We start from the raw sequence: 19,261 nt of genomic DNA, 5'->3' as shown, positions 1-19,261 counted from the left end.
GTCGAAGCCCAGAATTTCTACCGCTAAGGCTTCAGGCGGTTGTTCAAAGTGAGTCCTGCCCCGCTTGAAACCTCCCTTGCCACGGCTGTTAAGTGAGTAACGCGGTTGTTAAGTGAGTCGGGCTTCTCCATTGACCCGGCTCCTCCAGGAGGTCGCCAAAAGGGGGTCGTGTGACCTTGGGAACCCAGCAACGGTCGTTAAGTCTGAACCGGTGGCCAAGCGTCTGGATGTTGATTCCCCCTGATCGTGGGGATGCTGCGGCGGGGTTTTAAGTGTGAGTAACCGGTCGTTAAGTCAGTTTTGTCAGTGCCGTGGTCACTTCAAACGGTCACTAAATGAATGGCCGTCAGTTGCGGGAGCAAAAAGCAAAGCATTTAAACTTTAGTCACGGCTGGGCCTGTTTTGCCTTTGGGCTTCCAAGGGGCCTTCAAAGCAAAGGCCAGAAATGGGGCTCTGGCGGCTTTCTCTTCCACTAAGAGCGGGCGCAGACAGAGGGGCATCACTTCCTGGCCTCCAAACAGGAGGGGTGAAGACCGAGCGACGGAGGGAGGAAGAGAGGAGAGAAAGAGGGGAGGGAGGGACGAAGAGAGGGATGGAGAGAGACAGAGGGAGGGAGAGAGGGGGGAGTGACAGAGGAAGAGAGCGAGGTGGACAGAGGGACGGAGACAGGGATGGAGAGAGAGGGAGAGAGAGAGGTATGAAAAGAGGGAGGAGGGATGGAGAGAGAGAGTGATGGGGAGGGAAGGAGGGAGAGAGGAAGGGGGAGAGGGAGGGACAGAGGAAAGGAGCGAGATGGACAGAGGGACAGAGACAGGGAGGGAGAGAGAGGGAGGGAGAGGTATGAAAAGAGGGAGGAGGGATGGGGAGAGAGCGTGATGGGGAGGGAAGGAGGGAGAGAGGGAGGGGGAGAGGGAGGGACAGAGGAAGAGAGAGAGAGGGACAGAGGGATGGAGACGGGGAGGGAGAGGGAGGGAGGGAGAGAAGGAGGAAGAGCAGGAGGGAGAGAGGTATGAAAAGAGGGGGGAGGGAGGGAGGGAGAGAGTGATGGGGAGGGGGAGAAAGAGAAAGGGACAGAGGAAGAGAGTGGGAAGGAGAGAGGGTGGTAGACAGAGAGAGAGGGGAGGTAGAGAGCGAGAAGGATAGAGGGATAGCGAGAGACAGAAGGGAGAGAGAGACAGAAAAAAGGAGAGGGAGGGCGGGGTGGAGAGAGAGGGAGGAAGAGAGAGTGGGAGGAAGGGAGGAAGAGAGTGGGAGAGAGAGAGGTATGAAGAGAGGGGGGGAGGGAAAAGGAGGGAGTGAGCAAGGGATGGAGGAAGAGAGCAGAAGGGAGACAGAGAGAGAGAGAGGAGAGGGAGGGCGGGGTGGAGAGAAGGAGGAAGGGAGGAAGAGAGTGGGAGAGAGAGAGGTATGAAGAGAGGGGGGAGGGGGAGGGAGAGAGCGAGGGATGGAGGAAGAGAGACAGAAGGGAGAGAAAGAGAGAGAGAGTTGAGCTAGAAGACTTTGTTTCTCTCCAAAGAAAAAACTTAGGCACTTTTTTTAAAGGGGGGATAGGACTGTTTCCCGAACGGCCAGCTTACCCGCCAAGCACTTCCCTCCCATCCGAGGAGACCGCCAGGGAAAAGACCGCAAAACGGCGTTCGTCGGGCCTGCGAAGAAGAGAAAGGCGTTATGCCAGGTGCTAGGGTGCATCTCCGTTGTTCGACGGGGCCAGCCTGTGCGTGTGTGTTGTCCTCTTTACCTCAAGTCCAGGGCGGTCTGGGTCTCACTCTCCCCGTAGATGTTGCAGATGTGAACTAAAGAGAAGAAGGGAGCAAGGGCTAGTACAGACTACCTGGAGGCAACCCAGTTTTCCCCCCTAAAGGTTCCCCTCGCACATTTCTCCTAGTCGTTCCCGACTCTAGGGGGCGGTGCTCATCTCCGTTTCAAAGCCAAAGAGCCGGCGCTGTCCGAAGACGTCTCCCTGGTCCTGTGGCCAGTGTGACTCAACTCTCGAAGGCTCACAGAATAGCAATAGCAGTTAGACTTATATACCGCTTCATAGGGCTTTCAGCCCTCTCTAAGCGGTTTACAGAGTCAGCATATCGCCCCCACAGTCTAGGTCCTCATTTCACCCACCTCGGAAGGATGGAAGGCTGAGTCAACCTTGAGCCGGTGAGATTTGAACCGCTGAACTGCAGATAGCAGTTAGCTGAAGTGGCCTGCAGTGCTGCACTCTAACCACTGCGCCACCTCGGCTCTTGGCTTGGTGGGAACGCTGTGACCTTCCCACCAAAGGTGGTTCCTATTTTTCTACCTGCATTTTACGTGCTTTGGAACTGCTAGGTTGGCAGAAGCTGGGACAAGGAACGGGAGCTCCCTCCGTTACGCGACACTAGAGATTCGGACTGCCGACCTTTCTGATTGACAAGCTCAGCGTCTTAGCCACTGAGCCACCGCGTCCCTAGCGCCATATAAACTCACTGTAGTCTGACCAGCTGGAGTAGAGGAAGTGTGTCCTGTCAGGGGTGAAAGCTACGTCCAGTACGCTCCAGCCGACGTCTCGGGCTTTGACACTCCGGAAGTTCCGGAAGGCTCCATAGGCGCAGTCGTATAAGCGGATTCGCTGGTCTGAAGGAGGGGGGGAGGAGGGAAACAGAAAATTTTAATTCTGGGTCGCAAGTAGCCCCAAGGTAGCCCCATCGTAACTCTACATGGTTGCTAAGCGATCCGTCGTTAAGTCCTGAGGCTCCAAGTGGTTGTAAGTTGAGGACAGTCAACCCGGAAGCGAACCTGACTGAGGCCATCTTTTGAGGCTTCGCGGTTGCCAACAAAAGGGAGGGGGAGAAAGGGAGGGTGGAAATGGAGATTAGCTTGGCTTTGTGGTCAAAGCAAAAGGTTTTCTTGTGGGAACCAAGGTCATTCCAACAGGTGGCTGAGAAGAGGAGTGGAGTAACCAAGCAACCTGCTAGCACCATCATTGGACAAAGGGACCGAGGACCTGCGGGGAAATGGGGAACGATTCTTTTTTAAATTAGGTGAAAACCGCAGGAACTTTCAGAGCCGGTTTTCACCAGTTGTGCCAATATGATGTACCCAATAAATTCGTTCTTTGAGGAATCTACCTGCCCCAGAGTTCGGCTTTCTATGGGTGCATTACTGGGACTATCGGTATCCTGCAACATTCTCTTCCCATAAAGCAGGGGTGTCAAACTTAAGTCCCATGGCCCACATCCGGCCCGCGGTGTGCTTAGATTCTGGTCCACAGGGCTGCCCTAGAATCAGCCCACAGTGCTTCTGCCAGACAAAACGGAGCTCGGGAGGGCTACGCGAGGCCCTCCCGAGCTCTGTTGTGACCCACCAGTTGTGGCCCGCCAATGGCCAATGGAGCTGCCAGCAGATTAGGACAGCGAGGAGGTTGGGGGCCAGTCCTGGAGTCTGGGGAAAGCTCTGATGAGGGCTCTGTGTCGGAGGCAGAGTTGGGGCTAGGGCAACTGACAGTTATTAGCTGCCTTCGGAGTCGGAGACCAGCAGAAGAAAAGCTGGAGCGTGTTCCTGATATGCGCATGCGCAGAGTTGCCAGACGACGGGAACAGCTAAAGAACAAGGGTTGACTTGGGAGTAAGGCCACAGGTGGACGGTGGATGGCCCCTCCCAGAGGGAATAAAAGAGGAGCGACAGGGGAGTGGAGTTTGCAGGAGACAATTTGTTCATTCCTGCATTCTTGCCCAGTATGAATGATATCGGCCTTGGCCACTCTCCAAGCCTCATAAAGGTCGGTAACAAGTTGATAGATGGAAGAATATAACTTAAAACTAGTTAAACTTAGTGAAATTTAGTAATAATAGATATAATTAAATAAATAACTGATAATGATAATAATGTATACAATGTGTAGTGTTATGATAAGTAATAATTGGATATCAATATTGAATGGTACCTATGAAAGGAAGATTAGAAATCCTTTTGGATTATATACAAAAGTTAATAAAAAAAGAATTAAGTAACTTAAAACTAGTTAAACAGTGAAATTTAGTAATAATAGATATAATTAAGTAAATAATTGATAATGATGATAATAATGTATACAATGTGTAGTGTTACGATAAGTAATAATTGGATATCAATATTGAATGGTACCTATGAAAGGAAGATTAGAAATCCTTTTGGATTATATACAAAAGTTAATAAAAAAAGAATTAAGTAACTTAAAACTAGTTAAACAGTGAAATTTAGTAATAATAGATATAATTAAATAACTAATTGATAATGATGATAATAATGTATACAATGTGTAGTGTTACGATAAGTAATAATTGGATATCAATATTGAATGGTACCTATGAAAGGAAGATTAGAAATCCTTTTGGATTATATACAAAAGTTAATAAAAAAAGAATTAAGTAACAAAACTAGTTAAACAGTGAAATTTAGTAATAATGGATATAATTAAATAAATAATTGATGATAATAATGTATGCATGTGTATTGTTATGATAAGTAATAATTGGATATCAATATTGAATGGTACCTATGAAAGGAAGATTAGAAATCCTTTTGGATTATATACAAAAGTTAATAAAAAAAAGAATTAAGTAACTTAAAACTAGTTAAACAGTGAAATTTAGTAATAATAGATATAATTAAATAAATAATTGATAATGATGATGATAATGTATACAATGTGTAGTGTTACAATAAGTAATAATTGGATATCAATATTGAATGGTACCTATGAAAGGAAGATTAGAAATTCTTTTGGATTATATACAAAAGTTAATAAAAAAAGAATTAAGTTAGATACAGTTAAGTTTTGATTATTAGGGGGGAAATGTTATGATACAGTATAGTCAAATAAAGGAGGGATAATGATGACAATCTATCTATCTATCTATCTATCTATCTATCTATCTATCATCTATCTATCTATCTATCTATCTATCTATCTATCTATCTATCTATCTATCTATCTATCTATCTATCTATCTATCTATCTATCTATCTATCTATCTGAGTATAATGTAAGGAAACTAGATGAAAATTGCCAACAGCGATTTGGAAAGGAGGATTAGAAAAGTCTGTTATTAAATATTATGGATGTTTAGCTAGAATAGGACATAAGGATTCAGTGTTATTGGAGGATTTTAGAAATATTAAATGAAATGCCAATATGTGGTTATGTATTAAATTTCGGTATATTTTATGATGAAGGACGTTTAAACAATTATAGTCAAACCTAAATGGAGGTATAAGAGTAACATGTATAAATATTTGAGTTAAAATACTTGAGTTAAAATGAATTATGCTTGATGACTGTGGAAGAGACGCACGAAAACCTTTTGTAACCAACTGATGCACTTTCTACAGTATGTAAAGAAGGAAGATTTTATGTGTTGTGTTTGTTTTGAAAAAAAAATCTAAAACAAATAAAAGTCAGTAATTTTGAACTATCTCGAAAGACTGCGGGAGAGGAAAGATTTTGCTGGAGAGGAATTCACTGTCAATTCGATACAAGGGGTTTATCGGGACGAGGACTTGGCTTCGGGCTGGCGGAGGGCTGCAGGAGGCCGCCGCAGCCAGAAACGGATCAAGTGACGTCGATCTGGCCACGCTCACCCCCGACGTCAAACACAACTCTGAGTTGGTCCTCAATGAAATCGAGTTTGAACCCCCTGCCATGAAGGAAGACGACGGTCTAAAACAGTATTTTTTTTTTTAAAAAAAGACCTCCGTTTGCGAGCCCACCTTGACAAGCAGACATAAAAAGCTGTCCATCGCGGGAATAGATGCCGCAGAAGGCTTTTTGCAAATAGGTGTCTTTGACCGTGAGGTGATTGGGAAGGAAGCTGGAAAAAAGGGGAAAAGCATTAAGGCGTACAGGTAATAATGGCGTGGAGTCCCTTCTAAAGCCCTTCATGGTATTGGACCTGGGTACTTGAGAGACCGCCTGCTGCCAATCACCTCCACTAGACCGATTAGATCCCACAGATTAGGCCTCCTCCGAATTCCATCCGCCGGCCAGTGCCGACTGGCGACTACCCGGAGGAGGGTCTTCTCTGTGGCTGCTCCGGCCCTCTGGAACGAACTCCCCGTGGAGATTCGAACCCTCACCACCCTCCAGGCCTTCCGCAAAGCCCTTAAAACCTGGCTGTTCCGACAGGCCTGGGGCTAAAGAGCTGTTGCCCCCGTCTCGAATGGTATGACTGTTGTGTGTTTTTAAATTATGGATTGTTATGTTTTGTCTTTTATTTTCTGTCTGTACCCCCCCCCTTCCCTGATTTGAATTGTGAGCCGCCCTGAGACCCCTTCGGGGGAAAAGGGCAGCATATAAATATAATCAAATCAAATCAAATCAATAAAGCCACTTTGCCCGTTTCTTGCCTGAGAATGTACACTTACACACGTACACATCTTTCTCATCAGATACTTACTGTGACACGATCTGCGAACATTCCCCTGCCGAGAAACTGCTGTTATGGCAAAGGCCTCGTTCTCTCTGCGGGCAAGGGAAAGAGTGAGGATTATGGGTCTCTGGAGATTGTCACTCATCCAGGTCATGGGTGTCCCCAAAGTTGCGCCTTTTTCAAGAGGCCACTGGACTTTGTTTGACAATACAATACAATAGCAGAGTTGGAAGGGACCTTGGAGGTCTTCTAGTTCTACCCCCTGCCTAGGGAGTGAAGCCTACACCGTTTCAGACAAATGGCTATCCAGCATCTTCTTAAAGACTTCCAGTGTTGGGGCATTCACAACTTCTGTTCCACTGATTAGTTGTTCTAACTGTCAGGAAGTTTCTCCTCAGTTCTAAGTTGCTTCTCTCCTTGATTAGTTTCCACCCATTGCTTCTTGTCCTGCCCTCAGGTACCTTGGAGAATAGTTTGACTCCCTCTTCTTTGGGGCAACCCCTGAGATATTGGAAGACTGCTATCCTGTCTCCCCTAGTCCTTCTCTTCATCAAACTAGACATACCCAGTTCCCGCAACCATTCTTCCTATGTTTTAGCCTCCAGTCCCCTAATCCTCTTTGTTGCTCTTCTCTGCACTCTTTCTAGAGCCTCCACATCTTTTCTACATCGTGGCGACCAAAACTGAATGCCGTATTCCAAGTGTGGCCTTACCAAGGGATTGTAAAGTGGTATTAACCCTTCACGTGATCTTGATTCTATCCCTCTGTTGATGCAGCCTAGAACTGTGTTGGCTTTTTTGGCAGCTGCTGCCCACGGCTGGCTCCTATTTAAATGCTTGTCCACTAGGACTCCAAGATCCCTCTCCCAGTTACTACTATTGAGCAAGGCACCACCTATACTGTACCTGTGCATTTCATTTTTCTTGCCTAAATGTTCCACTTCTCATCCAAGAAGCTTGTTCAGCTCTGACTGGATGTCAGGGAATGGAAGGATTGACTTTCCTTGCAGACAACTGGCCATTTGCTTCCTTTTAAAGTGTCATTGAGGGCCCTTGGAGGCTTGTCTGTGTCCTCGGGGGTCACCTGAGTAGTGCAAATGTATGTGGAGCCTTCTTGGAGCTGGTGAAAGGATTGTTTTGTGGATTCCACACCCATTTGCACCACTCGGGTAACTCACTAATTGGCCAAGTGTTCCATCTCTCAGGCTGGGGGGTCAAATTATATGCCCCTCAGATAGGGCTCGCAACTTGGGAGTCCTCCTGGACCCACAGCTGACTCTGGAACACCATTTGTCAGCTGTGACCAGGGGGGCATTCGCCCAGGTTCGCCTGGTGCACCAGTTGCGTCCCTACCTGAACCGGGAGGCTCTCACAACAGTCACTCGTGCCCTTGTGACCTCTAGGATGGAGTACTGCAATGTGCTCTACATGGGGCTGCCCTTGAAGAGTATTTGGCAACTTCAGCTTGTCCAGAATGCAGCCGCGCGAGCGATCATGGGTGGCCTTGATTCACCCACGTAACACCTATCCTCCGCGAGCTGCACTGGCTGCCTATCGGTCTTCGGATACGCTTCAAGGTGCTAGTCGTCACCTACAAAGCCCTTCATGGTATTGGATCTGGGTACTTGAGAGACCGCCTACTGCCAATCACCTCCACTAGACCAATAAGATCCCACAGACTAGGCCTCCTCCGAATTCCATCAGCCGCCCAATGCCGATTGGCGACTACCCGGAGGAGAGCCTTCTCTGTGGCTGCTCCGACCCTGTGGAACGAACTCCCTGTGGAGATTCGTACCCTCACCACCCTCCAGACCTTCCGCATAGCCCTGAAAACCTGGCTGTTCCGACAGGCCTGGGACTAAAGACCTGCAGCCCCACTCCGAATGGTATGATTGTTGCGCTTTTTAACTATGTATGTCTTTATATTTTGTAATTTTTGTTGTTTTCCCCTCCCTTGAATTGTGAGCCGCCCTGAGTCCCTTCAGGGAAAAGGGCGGCATACAAATAAAGTAAATTCAAATTCAAATTCAGAGGACACAGAAAAAACTTCCAAGTGGTCCCAACGGCTCTCTAAAAAAGGATCCAAACGACCAGCTGTCTTCAAGGAGGATAAATCCTTCCGTTCCCCACCATCCAGGCAGAGCCGAAGAAGCTTCTCGGAGGAGAAGCAGAACGTCTTCAAAGAAAAAAACAGAAAGTCCAGTTGGCTTCTTGAAAAAAGCACCTTTGGGAGTGAGGATTATGTGACACTTTCTCACAATCTCTCTAGTTAAGAAGGAAACAATCCAGAAAACTAAAGTTGGGCTTAAGGGTTGATTCTGCCCCATAGCTTGAAGGCAGAGGCCTCTTTTCCGGAGGTGCCAAAGTAATCCAAGGACACCAATGCTGAATTCTTCCTCTTACCACTTCTTTACTCTCCGACCATCAGGCAGGAGAGATGGAAGCATAGCCAGCCGAACAAATGGGCTGAAAAATACCGCATTATTTGGATTATAAAATGCACCGGAGTATAAGAGGTGCGATGATTTTGTAGGGGTAAATTTTTTTAAAAAGTGTTTGCCTTCCCCGGCCCCCAGGAGCACTCTGCAGGGTGCCCAAACCCTCTGCGCACCTCATTTTTGGTGAAAAAAGGGCATGCAGAGAATTTGAGAGGCCTGAAAAGTGCTCCTGGGGGCCGGGAAGGGCAAAAATGTGACCCGTGGGGGTTTGGGGAGGTGAAAAACGTGCCTGTTTTCCCAAAAACGAGCCCATTTTTCACAAAAACGAGGCATGCAGAGGGTGTGGGACACCCGTAGAATGTTCCTGGGGGTTTGGGAGGGGAAAAACAACCCCATTTTCCCCTTTTTGCCCTCCCCAGCCCCCCAGGAGCACCTCCCAAACCCTCTGAGCGTCCATTTTTGCGAAAAACGGGATGCGCGGGGTGGAATTTCAGGAGGCCAAAAATGCTGTATTCAGTGTATAAGACACACCCAGATTTTCACCCACTTTTTTTTGGGGGGGGGGGGGAAGGTGAGTCTTATACTCTGAAAAATACGGTAGCTTTTATACGTGGGCTTCTGAACTCAATATTACAGATTTCTGAACTCCACGTAACACCACAAAACAGACTTCTGAACTCAACATAACACCACAATTAGGTTTAATACGATAGATTTCCAGGGCCAGTGCAATGTGCAACATTGTTCATACCGATGTAATATAACATAAAGGTACACGCATATAGGTGTATGGGAATGTGTGTTAGTTATTACTTGTTTGGGTTTAGGGATTCTATTTCTTGGTTCCACCACAAAACCGCGGAGTACAAAATCGCGCTCGACGAAAGCGCGCATTTGACGTCATCACAGCGCGACGAAAACATCGCGCTGTGATCGAAAAATGTAAAAATAAAGCGAAAACCTTACCCTAACCCCCCCAAACCTAACCCTAAACTTAACCCTAAACCTAACCCTTAACCTAACCCTAAATCTAACCCTAAACCTAACCGTTAACGTAACGCTAAACCTAACGCTAACCCTTAACCTAACGCTAAACATAACCCTAAAGCTCTAAACCTAACCCTAACCCTTAACCTAACCCTAACCCTAACCCTTACCTTTATGTGAATCGGCTTGCTTTAATTTTAATTTTATTTAAATTTTTAATTTTTTTCGTCGCGCTGTGATGACGTCACATGCGCGCTTTCGTCGAGCGCGATTTTGTCCTCCGCGGTTAAGACGGGTCACGCTATTTCTCTTCATTATTGAGATGTATTCTGTGTTTTGGGGGTGGTGGGGGAGGGAGGCTCATTCAATTTCACTGTACACATGTTGTGCAGGGACAATAAAGATCTGATTTGATTTCTTGCCAAAATGCAAGATTCTGCCCCACGAATAAGGACGTTTAACCAGCACGGTGTATTCTGAAGCGCCTCCCGGTCAGACCGAGGGAAGGAATATTACTGTTCGGATCAAAGGTCCCGCTTCCCTACGGGATCAATGTTAAATGACGGCTTCCTCCTTTCGAAGCTGTTTCCCATCTTGTCAGTGGAGATTCTCAAATCATCCAAGGTCATGGTTGTCCCCAAAGGTGCTCCCCCCCCCCCCAAGAGGCAACTGGACTTTCTGGTTCTTTTTCTTTTGAAGACATTTCGCTTCTCATCCAAAGAAGCTTCTTCAGCTCTGCCTGGATGGTGGGGAACGGAAAGATTTATCCTCCTTGCAGACAGCTGGTCATTTGCATCCTTTTGAGAGAGCCGTTGAGGCCACTTGGAGTTTTGTCTGTGTCCTCCGAGTCGCCTGAGTGGTGCAAATGGGTGTGGAATCCACAACACAATCCTTTCAGCAGCTCCAAGGCGGCTCCACGTACATTTGCACTACTCAGGTGACCCCCGAGGACACAGACAAACCTCCAAGGGCCCTCAACGACTCTCTAAAAGGATGCAAATGGCCACTTGGGAGTTTTGTCTGTGTCCTCCGAGTCGCCTGAGTGGTGCAAATAAAGTGTGGAGCCTTCCTGGAACTGTTGAAAGGACTGTGTTGTAGATTGGGAGATAAATGATGCCGTATCCTTCCCCCTCTGTTGAGAGAGGGCGGTTCAGTTTGGACCTAGATGGCCTCTTGGACCCCCCCCCCTTTCAAACCAGCGGTCCTCTCTGTCCAAAATGTGGACTTTGCTGCCCTCAACAGAGTGGCCTTTGTCTTTCAAACGCAGCTGGACTGCTGGATCTAGTCCTGGTGGGTTTCTTCTATGTTGTGCCACGCGGTTGTGAAGTGGCGGTTTTGTTTCCCCAATCTCCAGATCTGCCCACGGTTGACTGCACTGGACTGCAGGTAGCCTCAGCGACTCTCTAAAACAGATACAAATGACCAGCTGCCTGCAAGGAGTATAAATCCTTCCAATTCCCCCATCATCCAGTCAGAACTGAAGAGGTTTCTTTTTTTATTTTTATTTTATCAATTTCATATATATATTCACAATTATATGATCTCATAAATGTTATTAATAATATGTATTTATAACAATTTTTCCCTACTGTTAACAATATACTTGAAGATTGCTTTTTTAACATCCCATAGATCCATCTTATCTTACAACGGTCCTACTTCTTCTTCCCTCCCTCTTTCCTTCCCTCGTTTCTTCTCTCCTACTCTCCTTCCTTCCCTCCCTCCTTCCCCTTCCCCCTTCTCTCCTTCCTTCCTTCCCTCCTTTCTTTTCTCCTTCTCTCCTTCCTTTCCCCCTTCCTTTCCTCCTTCCTTCCCCCCTTCCTTCTCTCCTACATTCCCTCCTTCTCTTCTTCCTTCCCTCCCTCCTTCCCCTCTTCTCTCCTTCCTTCCCTCCTTCCTTCCTTCCCTCCTTTCTTTTCTCCTTCTCTCCTTCCTTTCCCCCTTCCTTTCCTCCTTCCTTCCCCCCTTCCTTCTCTCCTACATTCCCTCCTTCTCTTCTTCCTTCCCTCCTTCCTTCCCTTTCTTCTCTCCTTCCTTCCCTCCTTGCTTCCCTCCCTCCTTCCCACCCCCTTTTCTTCTCTTTCTTCTCTCCTTCCTTCCTTCCTCCTCTCCTTTCCCTTCTCTCCTTCCCTGAAGAGGTTTCTTGGATGAGAAGCGAAACGTCTTCAAAAAACCCAGTTGCCTCTTGGGGGCAAAAAGCACTTTTTTTCCATCTTGTTCCCACCCTCAGTGTTTAAGGCAAAAACGAACCCATTAGTTTCCAGCATCTTAGAGCAGCAAAACAGGATACCTGTCCCAGCAGTTTTGGGATGCTACGGTCGGGACGCCCTGGCGTGAGTCGGCCCGTTGCTAACTGGATGCGTGTTTTAATCTCGTTGTTCTCCAGTTCCCGAGTGTCTGGTGCCAAATCCACTGCAGAAGATAGATAGATAGATAGATAGATAGATAGATAGATAGATAGATAGATAGATAGATAGATAGATAGATAGTTCAAAGTTTAATAAATTTATATATGCCGCCCAATCCCGAAGGACTCCGGGCGGCTTACATAAAAACAACTCTAAAAAGAATACTAGAAATTAAAATAGAGAGGGAAAGCGGTTAAAAAACACATCATGCACTCAATCTTAGTGGGGCTGGACCTCACTTTTCAAGAGGTCAACAGCCCCAGGCCTGCCGGAATAGCCAGGTCTTAGTGGACTTTCGGAAGGCCGAGAGAGTGGGGAGGGTCCGGATCTCAGGGAGTAGATCGTTCCATAGGGCCTGGGCAGCTACAGAGAAGGCCCTCCCCCGAGGAGCCGCCAGACAACATTGTCTAGTTGACGGCACCTGGAGAAGGCCCATCCCGTGTGATCTTATCAGACGCTGGGAGGTATGTGGCAGAAGACGGTCTGGTAGATATCCGGGTCCTAAGCCATGTAGGGCTTTAAAGGTGATAACCAGCACCTTGAAGCGCGTTCGGAGACTGATGGGGAGCCAGTACAGCTCGCGGAGGATGGGTGCAACATGGGTGTATCTTGGTACACCCAGCATCGCTCGCGTAGCTGCATTCTGGACCAATTGTAGTCTCTGAACTCTTTTCAGGGGTAGCCCCATGTAGAGATAGATAGATAGATAGATAGATAGATAGATAGATAGATAGATAGATAGATAGATAGATAGATAGATAGATAGATAGATAGATAGATAGATAGACAGACAGACAGATAAGATAGATAGATGATAGATAGATGATAGATAGATGATAGATAGATAGATAGATAGATTAGATAGAGATAGAGAGATTAGATAGATGATAGATAGATGATAGATAGATGATAGATAGATGATAGATAGATGATAGATGATAGATAGATGATAGATGATAGATAGAGATAGATGATAGATAGCGATAGATAGATTAGATAGATAGATTAGATAGAGAGAGAGAGGAGGAGGAGAGGGAGGGAGGAGTGGAGAGAGGGAGGAAGGGAGGAAGAGAGAGAGAGAGATAGATTAGATAGATAGATGATAGATAGATGATAGATAGATAGATAGATAGATAGATAGATAGATAGATAGATAGATAGATAGATAGAGGAGGGGAGGGAGGAGTGGAGAGAGGGAGGAAGGGAGAGAGAGAGAGAGAGAGAGAGAGAGAGAGATGATAGATAGATAGATAGATAGATAGATAGATAGATAGATAGATAGATAGATAGATAGAGCTGTAAAATAACCCTACGTAAGTTCTCAATGGTTTTTTTTAATGGATACCTACGTATTTAGTTTAACTCTGAGGCAGTCTGAATGTTGGGCATTGTGCCTGAGGTCTAAATTTAACCATTTCAACAGAATTCTACATCACGAACACCCCTGACAGGCTAAACGTTGAGTTTTTTTCAGAGCAAGAAGAGCAATTGCAACATCCAGAATTCTGAGATGTAATCTGATGTAGCGAGCTTTCCTCCAATACGAAGCCTGGAGCTTTGTTAACTTTCGTTTATTGCTGTTATCCACCAAAGAAGGGAGGCCTTTGAACTCTGGTGCTGGAGAAGAAGACTCCTGCATTGAGTCCCTTGGACTGCAAGGCCATCCAACCGGTCGGTCCTAGAGGAGATCAACCCTGACTGCTCTTTAGAAGGCCGGATCCTGAAGAGGAAACTCAAGTACTTTGGCCACCTAATGAGGAAGGAAGGATTCCCTGGAGAAGAGCCTCATGCTGGGAAAGATTGAGGGCAAAAGAAGAAGGGGATGAGAGAGAACGAGGTGGCTGGATGGAGTCACCAAAGCAGTCGGCGTGAGCTTCAATGGACTCCAGAGGATGGTAGAGGACAGGAAGGCCTGGAGGAACGTTGTCCATGGGGTCACGATGGGTCGGACACAACTTTGCAACTAACAACATTATCTGCGTTAAGTAAACAACTCTGGGCTTCTTGGCAATACCTGGCGGTTTGTACTGATCTCCTAAGCGTCCTTCCCAAGCACTGTCAGTATCGTCGTCGGAATCTGAAACAGCCTGGAACACCCGGGCGCTGGCTGTCCCCCCTCCCTGCATGAGGTGAAACTGTCCCCTAGGGAAAGCAGGGAAGAGATGAAAAAAAAAGTAGCATTAGCAATTCCGAACCCCGTTGCGTCACAAACTATTTGCCCACGTACTGTAGCATGATCCTTCGAAACCAGAGCGTTGGGGTGTGACTACAGTACATTCGCAGGTACAAAAGGAACACTTCACCACGCTCCAACGTTTCACCATTGCTCCTCTGTTGCAGTTATTTCTTCAATCTTGGCAACTTTTGAGAGGTGTGGACTTTAACTCCCAGAATTCTCTGTCCAGCCTGAGTGGACTTCAAAGGGGCTTAGTCCAACTGGACTTTTTTGTTTTCCTTTGAAAGCATTTTTTTTCTCATCCAACAAGAATCAAAGCTGCTTCTTCTTCATCACTCTGCTAAACACCTAATTCCCACAACACTGTCTTGTGCCTTAGCATATCTAACCATATTGTGTTATAATCCAACTATTACCCTTCTCATCTTATCACCTGTTCTCTTAGCATAACTACCATTTTATTGTTGGCATCTTATGATTTAGGTTGTTTTTATTTAGTACTAGCCGATAACCCGGCGTTGCCCGAGTATTTATTTATAGGGGGGAAATGTCCAGACCAAATGTAATTTCGAATGTTGGATTTTCCCCCTTACCAGAGGGAGTCCTCTTGTGGAGTACTGTGAAGCCGTTACCATGGTAAATCCACTGTGCTGTACAGTAGAAGTCATTTTACGGCGGTACAGTAGAAGTTATTTTAAGGCACAACAGGCTGTATCTTAACAGAACACACACCCCGAGGGTTGTCTTACCCCCCACAGTACTTTTTTCCAGAGAGTAAATCATCTGTGGTACCAAGTTTGGTTGGAATTGCTGGAGGCGTTCCAGTTATGATGGAACACACACACACACAGCCATTTTTATATATATAGAAGATTTTACAACTACTTTGTATCTTATGATTTATGATGACTGTATTTTATGATTGTGATATTGAGTTAACCATTTTGTTGTTTGCATGTATACTGATTGCACGTATACTAAGAGTGTCTATGGAGATTCTCAATCATTCAGGTCATTCAAGGTGTTTTTTTTCTCAAGAGGCAACTGGACTTTCTGGATAGTCCAGATGTCTCATGAAAGAAAAAGCACCTTTGGGATGTACACGGAGAGCTTCTTCACTGGGGAAAAATTATTTGTGTATCCAATCACACTTGGTCAATACAGAGTCCTATTCTCCAGGCAGTCCTCAACTTACAACCACAATTGAGCCCAAAATTTAGGTTGCTAAGTGGGAAATTGATGGAATACGTTTTTGCTCCATCTGAAGACCTTTCTTGCCCCCACTGTTAAGTGGATCACTTAACTTGTTGAGTGAATCACACGGTTGTTAAGTGAATCTGGTGTCAGGGTTCCAAGAAATAGATCCATCGCAAGCAAAAATTCCAATGCAGGTGAATTCTTCAAAGAATACCCCGTTTCCCTGAAAATAAGACCTCCTTGGATAATAAGCCCAATCGGGCTTTTGAACGCATGCACTAAAATAATCCCTACTCCAAAAATAATCCCTCCCTGAAAATATTGCAACACAGCAGCAGCCATGGGGTGACCATGCTCGCCGCCTCCTGCACCTTAAAAATAATAAGGCGTCCCCGAAAAAAGGCCAAGTGCTTATTTTGGGGGTCAAAAGAAAATAAGACCCTGTCTTATTTTCGGGGAAACATGGTAGCTTTATTGGAAACATCAAATTGACAGATATCTGATGAAAACCAATTCTGAGGGGCCCCATGGTTTTCACATAATTAAAAATAAAAATCCCCCCCCCCAATCCGAAACAATCAGTCTCATGGCCGAAACAATGCAGCCTCCGCTGGTCTGGGGACATCACTCCTCCTTCCTCCGGCCAAGTGTGAGAACGTCCTTGGTTCCCTAAGAGAAAGAATTTCATTTTGACTAGACGACCCCGGCTATTTTTATTCTCCCCTGCCTATGTGGCAGCACTGAATCTCCAAGATGGCTTCAGTCAGGTCAGATTCACGTTGACATCTGGCTTCCCCATTGACTTCGCTTGTCAAGGTGGTCCCAAAAAGTGATCACATGACCCCAGGATACCGCAACCATCACAAATACAAACCATTTGCTGAACGTCTGAATGTAAATCCCGTGAGCACAGAGATGCTACAATGGTCGTTAAGGGTGGAAAACAGACATCCATCCCTGTTTTCAGCACTGTGGTCACTTCAAACAATCACTCAACGAACGACCATTTGTCACAATCACAACCCGTTGCACCATCTAAGTCACGTGACTTAGATTGGGAGGCTCAACGACCAACTCACATTTATGACGGCTGCCGTGTTCTGGAGTCACAATCTTAACCGCCGGGTGACTCATTCAGAAGACGCAGCGATTCACACAACGAATGTAGCAAGAAAAGGCATCCCATGGGGCACCTTAAAACGGTCTCGCTGAACCTTCTGCATTTTGGTGGCTGCGTTGCGGTCGTAAGTTGAGGACTACCTGTATCTTAGGGACGTGGTGGCTCAGTGGCTAAGACGTTGAGCTCGTTGATGTATGTATGTATGTATTTTATTATTTGTATGCCGCCCTTCTCCGGGAGGACTCAGGGCGGCGAACAATTCAAGGGGGAAAAAGGGGAACATAAAAGACAAAATACAAATAATAAAAGTAGACAACAGTCGCACAACCATACATGTCGAGAGGGGAGGGAACTCATCACCCCCAGGCCTGCCGGCAAAGCCAGGTTTTGACGGCTTTTCGGAAGGCCTGGAGAGAGGTGAGGGTCCGAATCCCTGCGGGGAGTTCATTCCAGAGGGCCCGAGCTGCCACAGAGAAGGCCCTCCCCCGGGTAATAGCCAGGTGGCATTGGCTGGTAGATGGCACCCGGAGGAGGCCGACCCTGTGCGATCTAATGGGTCTTTGGGAGGTAATTGGCAGCAGGTGGTCTCTCAAGTACCCAGATCCAATACCATGAAGGGCTTTATAAGTTACGACTAGCACTTTGAAGCGTATCCGGAGACTGATCGGTAATCTGACTGATTAGAAGGTCGGCAGTTCAGCGGTTTGAATCCCTAGCGCTGCGTAACAGAGTGAGCCCCCGTGACTTGTCCCAGCTTCTGCCAACCTAGCCATTTGAAAGCAGGTAAAAAAATGCAAGTAGACAAAATAGGGACCACCTTTGATGGGAAGGGAACAGCGTTCTGTGCCCCTTCGGCGTTTAGCCCTGTGGACCACATGACCACGGAGACGTCTTCGGACAGCGCTGGCTCTTCAGCTTTGAAACAGAGATGAGCACTGCCCCCTACAGTCGGAAACGACCAGCACACACATGTGCAATGGGAACCTTTACCTTTTTACCTGGACCTTATTCTTTTTTTTCAAAGAAAGGAAGCAAGGAAAGCCAGTTTCCTTTCGGGATCTTCACCCGGGTGGTTGATCCCAGGGATCTGCCAGGAGGGGGAAAGGGGGGGGGGGCAGGGAGGAGGTGGAGTTACCTGCGCAGTAGATATGCCAGTACCTGGGCCAGATCCACATCCTCGTTGTCCTCGTCTTCGCTACGCAGGATGCCCGAGTCCCTCCGAGACCAGCTGCCTTGGTTCTCCCGGCCCCCCGAGCCAGCGTTGCTACTGCTGCGGGAGCCCATCGCTCAGGGCATTCTCCAGCTTGGCCCAACACTCACACTGCCCCTCCTGGGGTTCAGAAAGGAGACGGTGGTGAAAGAAAAGGAGGAGAGGACATGGCGGCCTTCCTCCAAGCCCTTCATTAGTCCCCTTCTCACTGAGGACTAGCGCCTTGGAGGCACCTCAGGAGCGTCCCCTGTTCTTTCCCCTCCCTCCCCAAACCCCATATCCCCATTTTGGGGCCTTCCAATCCAGCATTCAAGGCTGACGGGCTCCCCTAAGTAAACCACCCCATCCCTGAGCGGCTTCAGGGGCAACTGCCCCCTCTCTAACCTTTCACCTCCGCTCAACAGGCCCCTCCACCAATGGAAAGCCAGCTTGTTAGAACGTGTCCCCCCCCGTCCGCGGCCAATGGGAGACGTCCTCGGGCCGCGCTCCTCCAATCAGCGCGCGCCATACTGGGGGGACACTCTGGCTGCCCGGCTGTCCTTTTCTTGCCCACCAATCAGGAGTGTTCTTGGCGTTGTTGGGGGTTTTTTTATTGCTAGGGAGCCCTCAGGCTGTTCTCCCCCTCCCGCGCGGCTATCCCCCCTCCTCGGGGTGGTGTCAGTCAGCCAATGAAATGCCTCCCGCTCTCCTTTTCGCTGTTCTTTCCTTTTTCCCTCCCTCCCCCCTCCGCGGTGAGCGCGAGACCCTCCTCACCCTCTTAACGGTCGGAGCGCGAGGCCTTGTTTACATCTTAGAGGGGCCGCCAGCTTGAACCCGAGTGGGACAGGGGCCGAGGGGGCGGGGCCAGTCAGCTGAAGAAGACGATTGGCCACCGCTCGATTCACGTGGCCGCACGTCAGGCCTTAAAAAAGGCCCTGCCTTGCTTTGATTGGTTGCTACGACCCTTCCTCGTCCCGCCCCCCCATCTGTAAACTAGGTGATAAGGTAAAACGCGTCATCGCTTTGGGTGCAAAACACCGGCGGGAGGCGGGCGATGGGCGGGGTAATTGATCTCGGATTGGGTTCCTTGAGTTTGATCGACAGCTTCCTTGAAAACGCTCTGGTCGGAGCGATAAGGTCTTTAGGTAGGAGGCGGGCTTTAAGGGAACTTTCTCGCTCTTTGATTGGACAATAGCGAGGCAGCTGACGTTGTGGCTCATATCAGGGAAACATTCTCATTATTAACTGCTGACGTATTTAAAAATCTCTTTAAATTGCAATAAACATTTCTCAACCTTGGCAACTTTAAGAGGGGCGAACTTCAACTCCCAGAATTCTCCATCCATCATAAGTAGACTTCCACTCC

General features: G+C 47.5%; 1 protein-coding gene across 2 annotated transcripts in view; it reads right to left on the bottom strand.

Annotated features, from left to right (window-relative positions):
- Positions 1–18,780, bottom strand: part of DCAF11 (DDB1 and CUL4 associated factor 11) — a 30,284-nt gene extending 11,504 nt beyond the window's left edge. Inside the window, exons 1-9 of one of the 2 annotated variants that reach the window (XM_087714241.1) lie at positions 18,670–18,780; positions 17,842–18,036; positions 14,228–14,355; positions 12,096–12,217; positions 6,408–6,472; positions 5,722–5,822; positions 2,461–2,607; positions 1,739–1,793; positions 1,578–1,646 (exon numbers count right to left, since the gene is read on the bottom strand). In XM_087714241.1, the coding sequence (XP_087570367.1) occupies positions 1,578–1,646; positions 1,739–1,793; positions 2,461–2,607; positions 5,722–5,822; positions 6,408–6,472; positions 12,096–12,217; positions 14,228–14,355; positions 17,842–17,990 (836 nt within the window). In that variant the 5' untranslated portion in view covers positions 17,991–18,036; positions 18,670–18,780. Of the gene's footprint in view, positions 1–1,577; positions 1,647–1,738; positions 1,794–2,460; positions 2,608–5,721; positions 5,823–6,407; positions 6,473–12,095; positions 12,218–14,227; positions 14,356–17,841; positions 18,037–18,669 lie in introns of those variants that run through there. The other variant, XM_087714242.1, reaches the window with a different exon arrangement.
- Positions 18,781–19,261: the final 481 nt, after the last annotated feature.

This window comes from Thamnophis sirtalis, unplaced genomic scaffold (assembly GCF_051295495.1).
Source record: "Thamnophis sirtalis isolate CommonGarterSnake01/CBP01778 unplaced genomic scaffold, rThaSir2_p1.2 scaffold_4, whole genome shotgun sequence".
Classification (NCBI taxonomy): Eukaryota; Metazoa; Chordata; class Lepidosauria; order Squamata; family Natricidae; genus Thamnophis; species Thamnophis sirtalis.
Note: the sequence above shows the minus strand (reverse complement) of the source record. Positions and strands in the feature narration are given on the sequence as shown.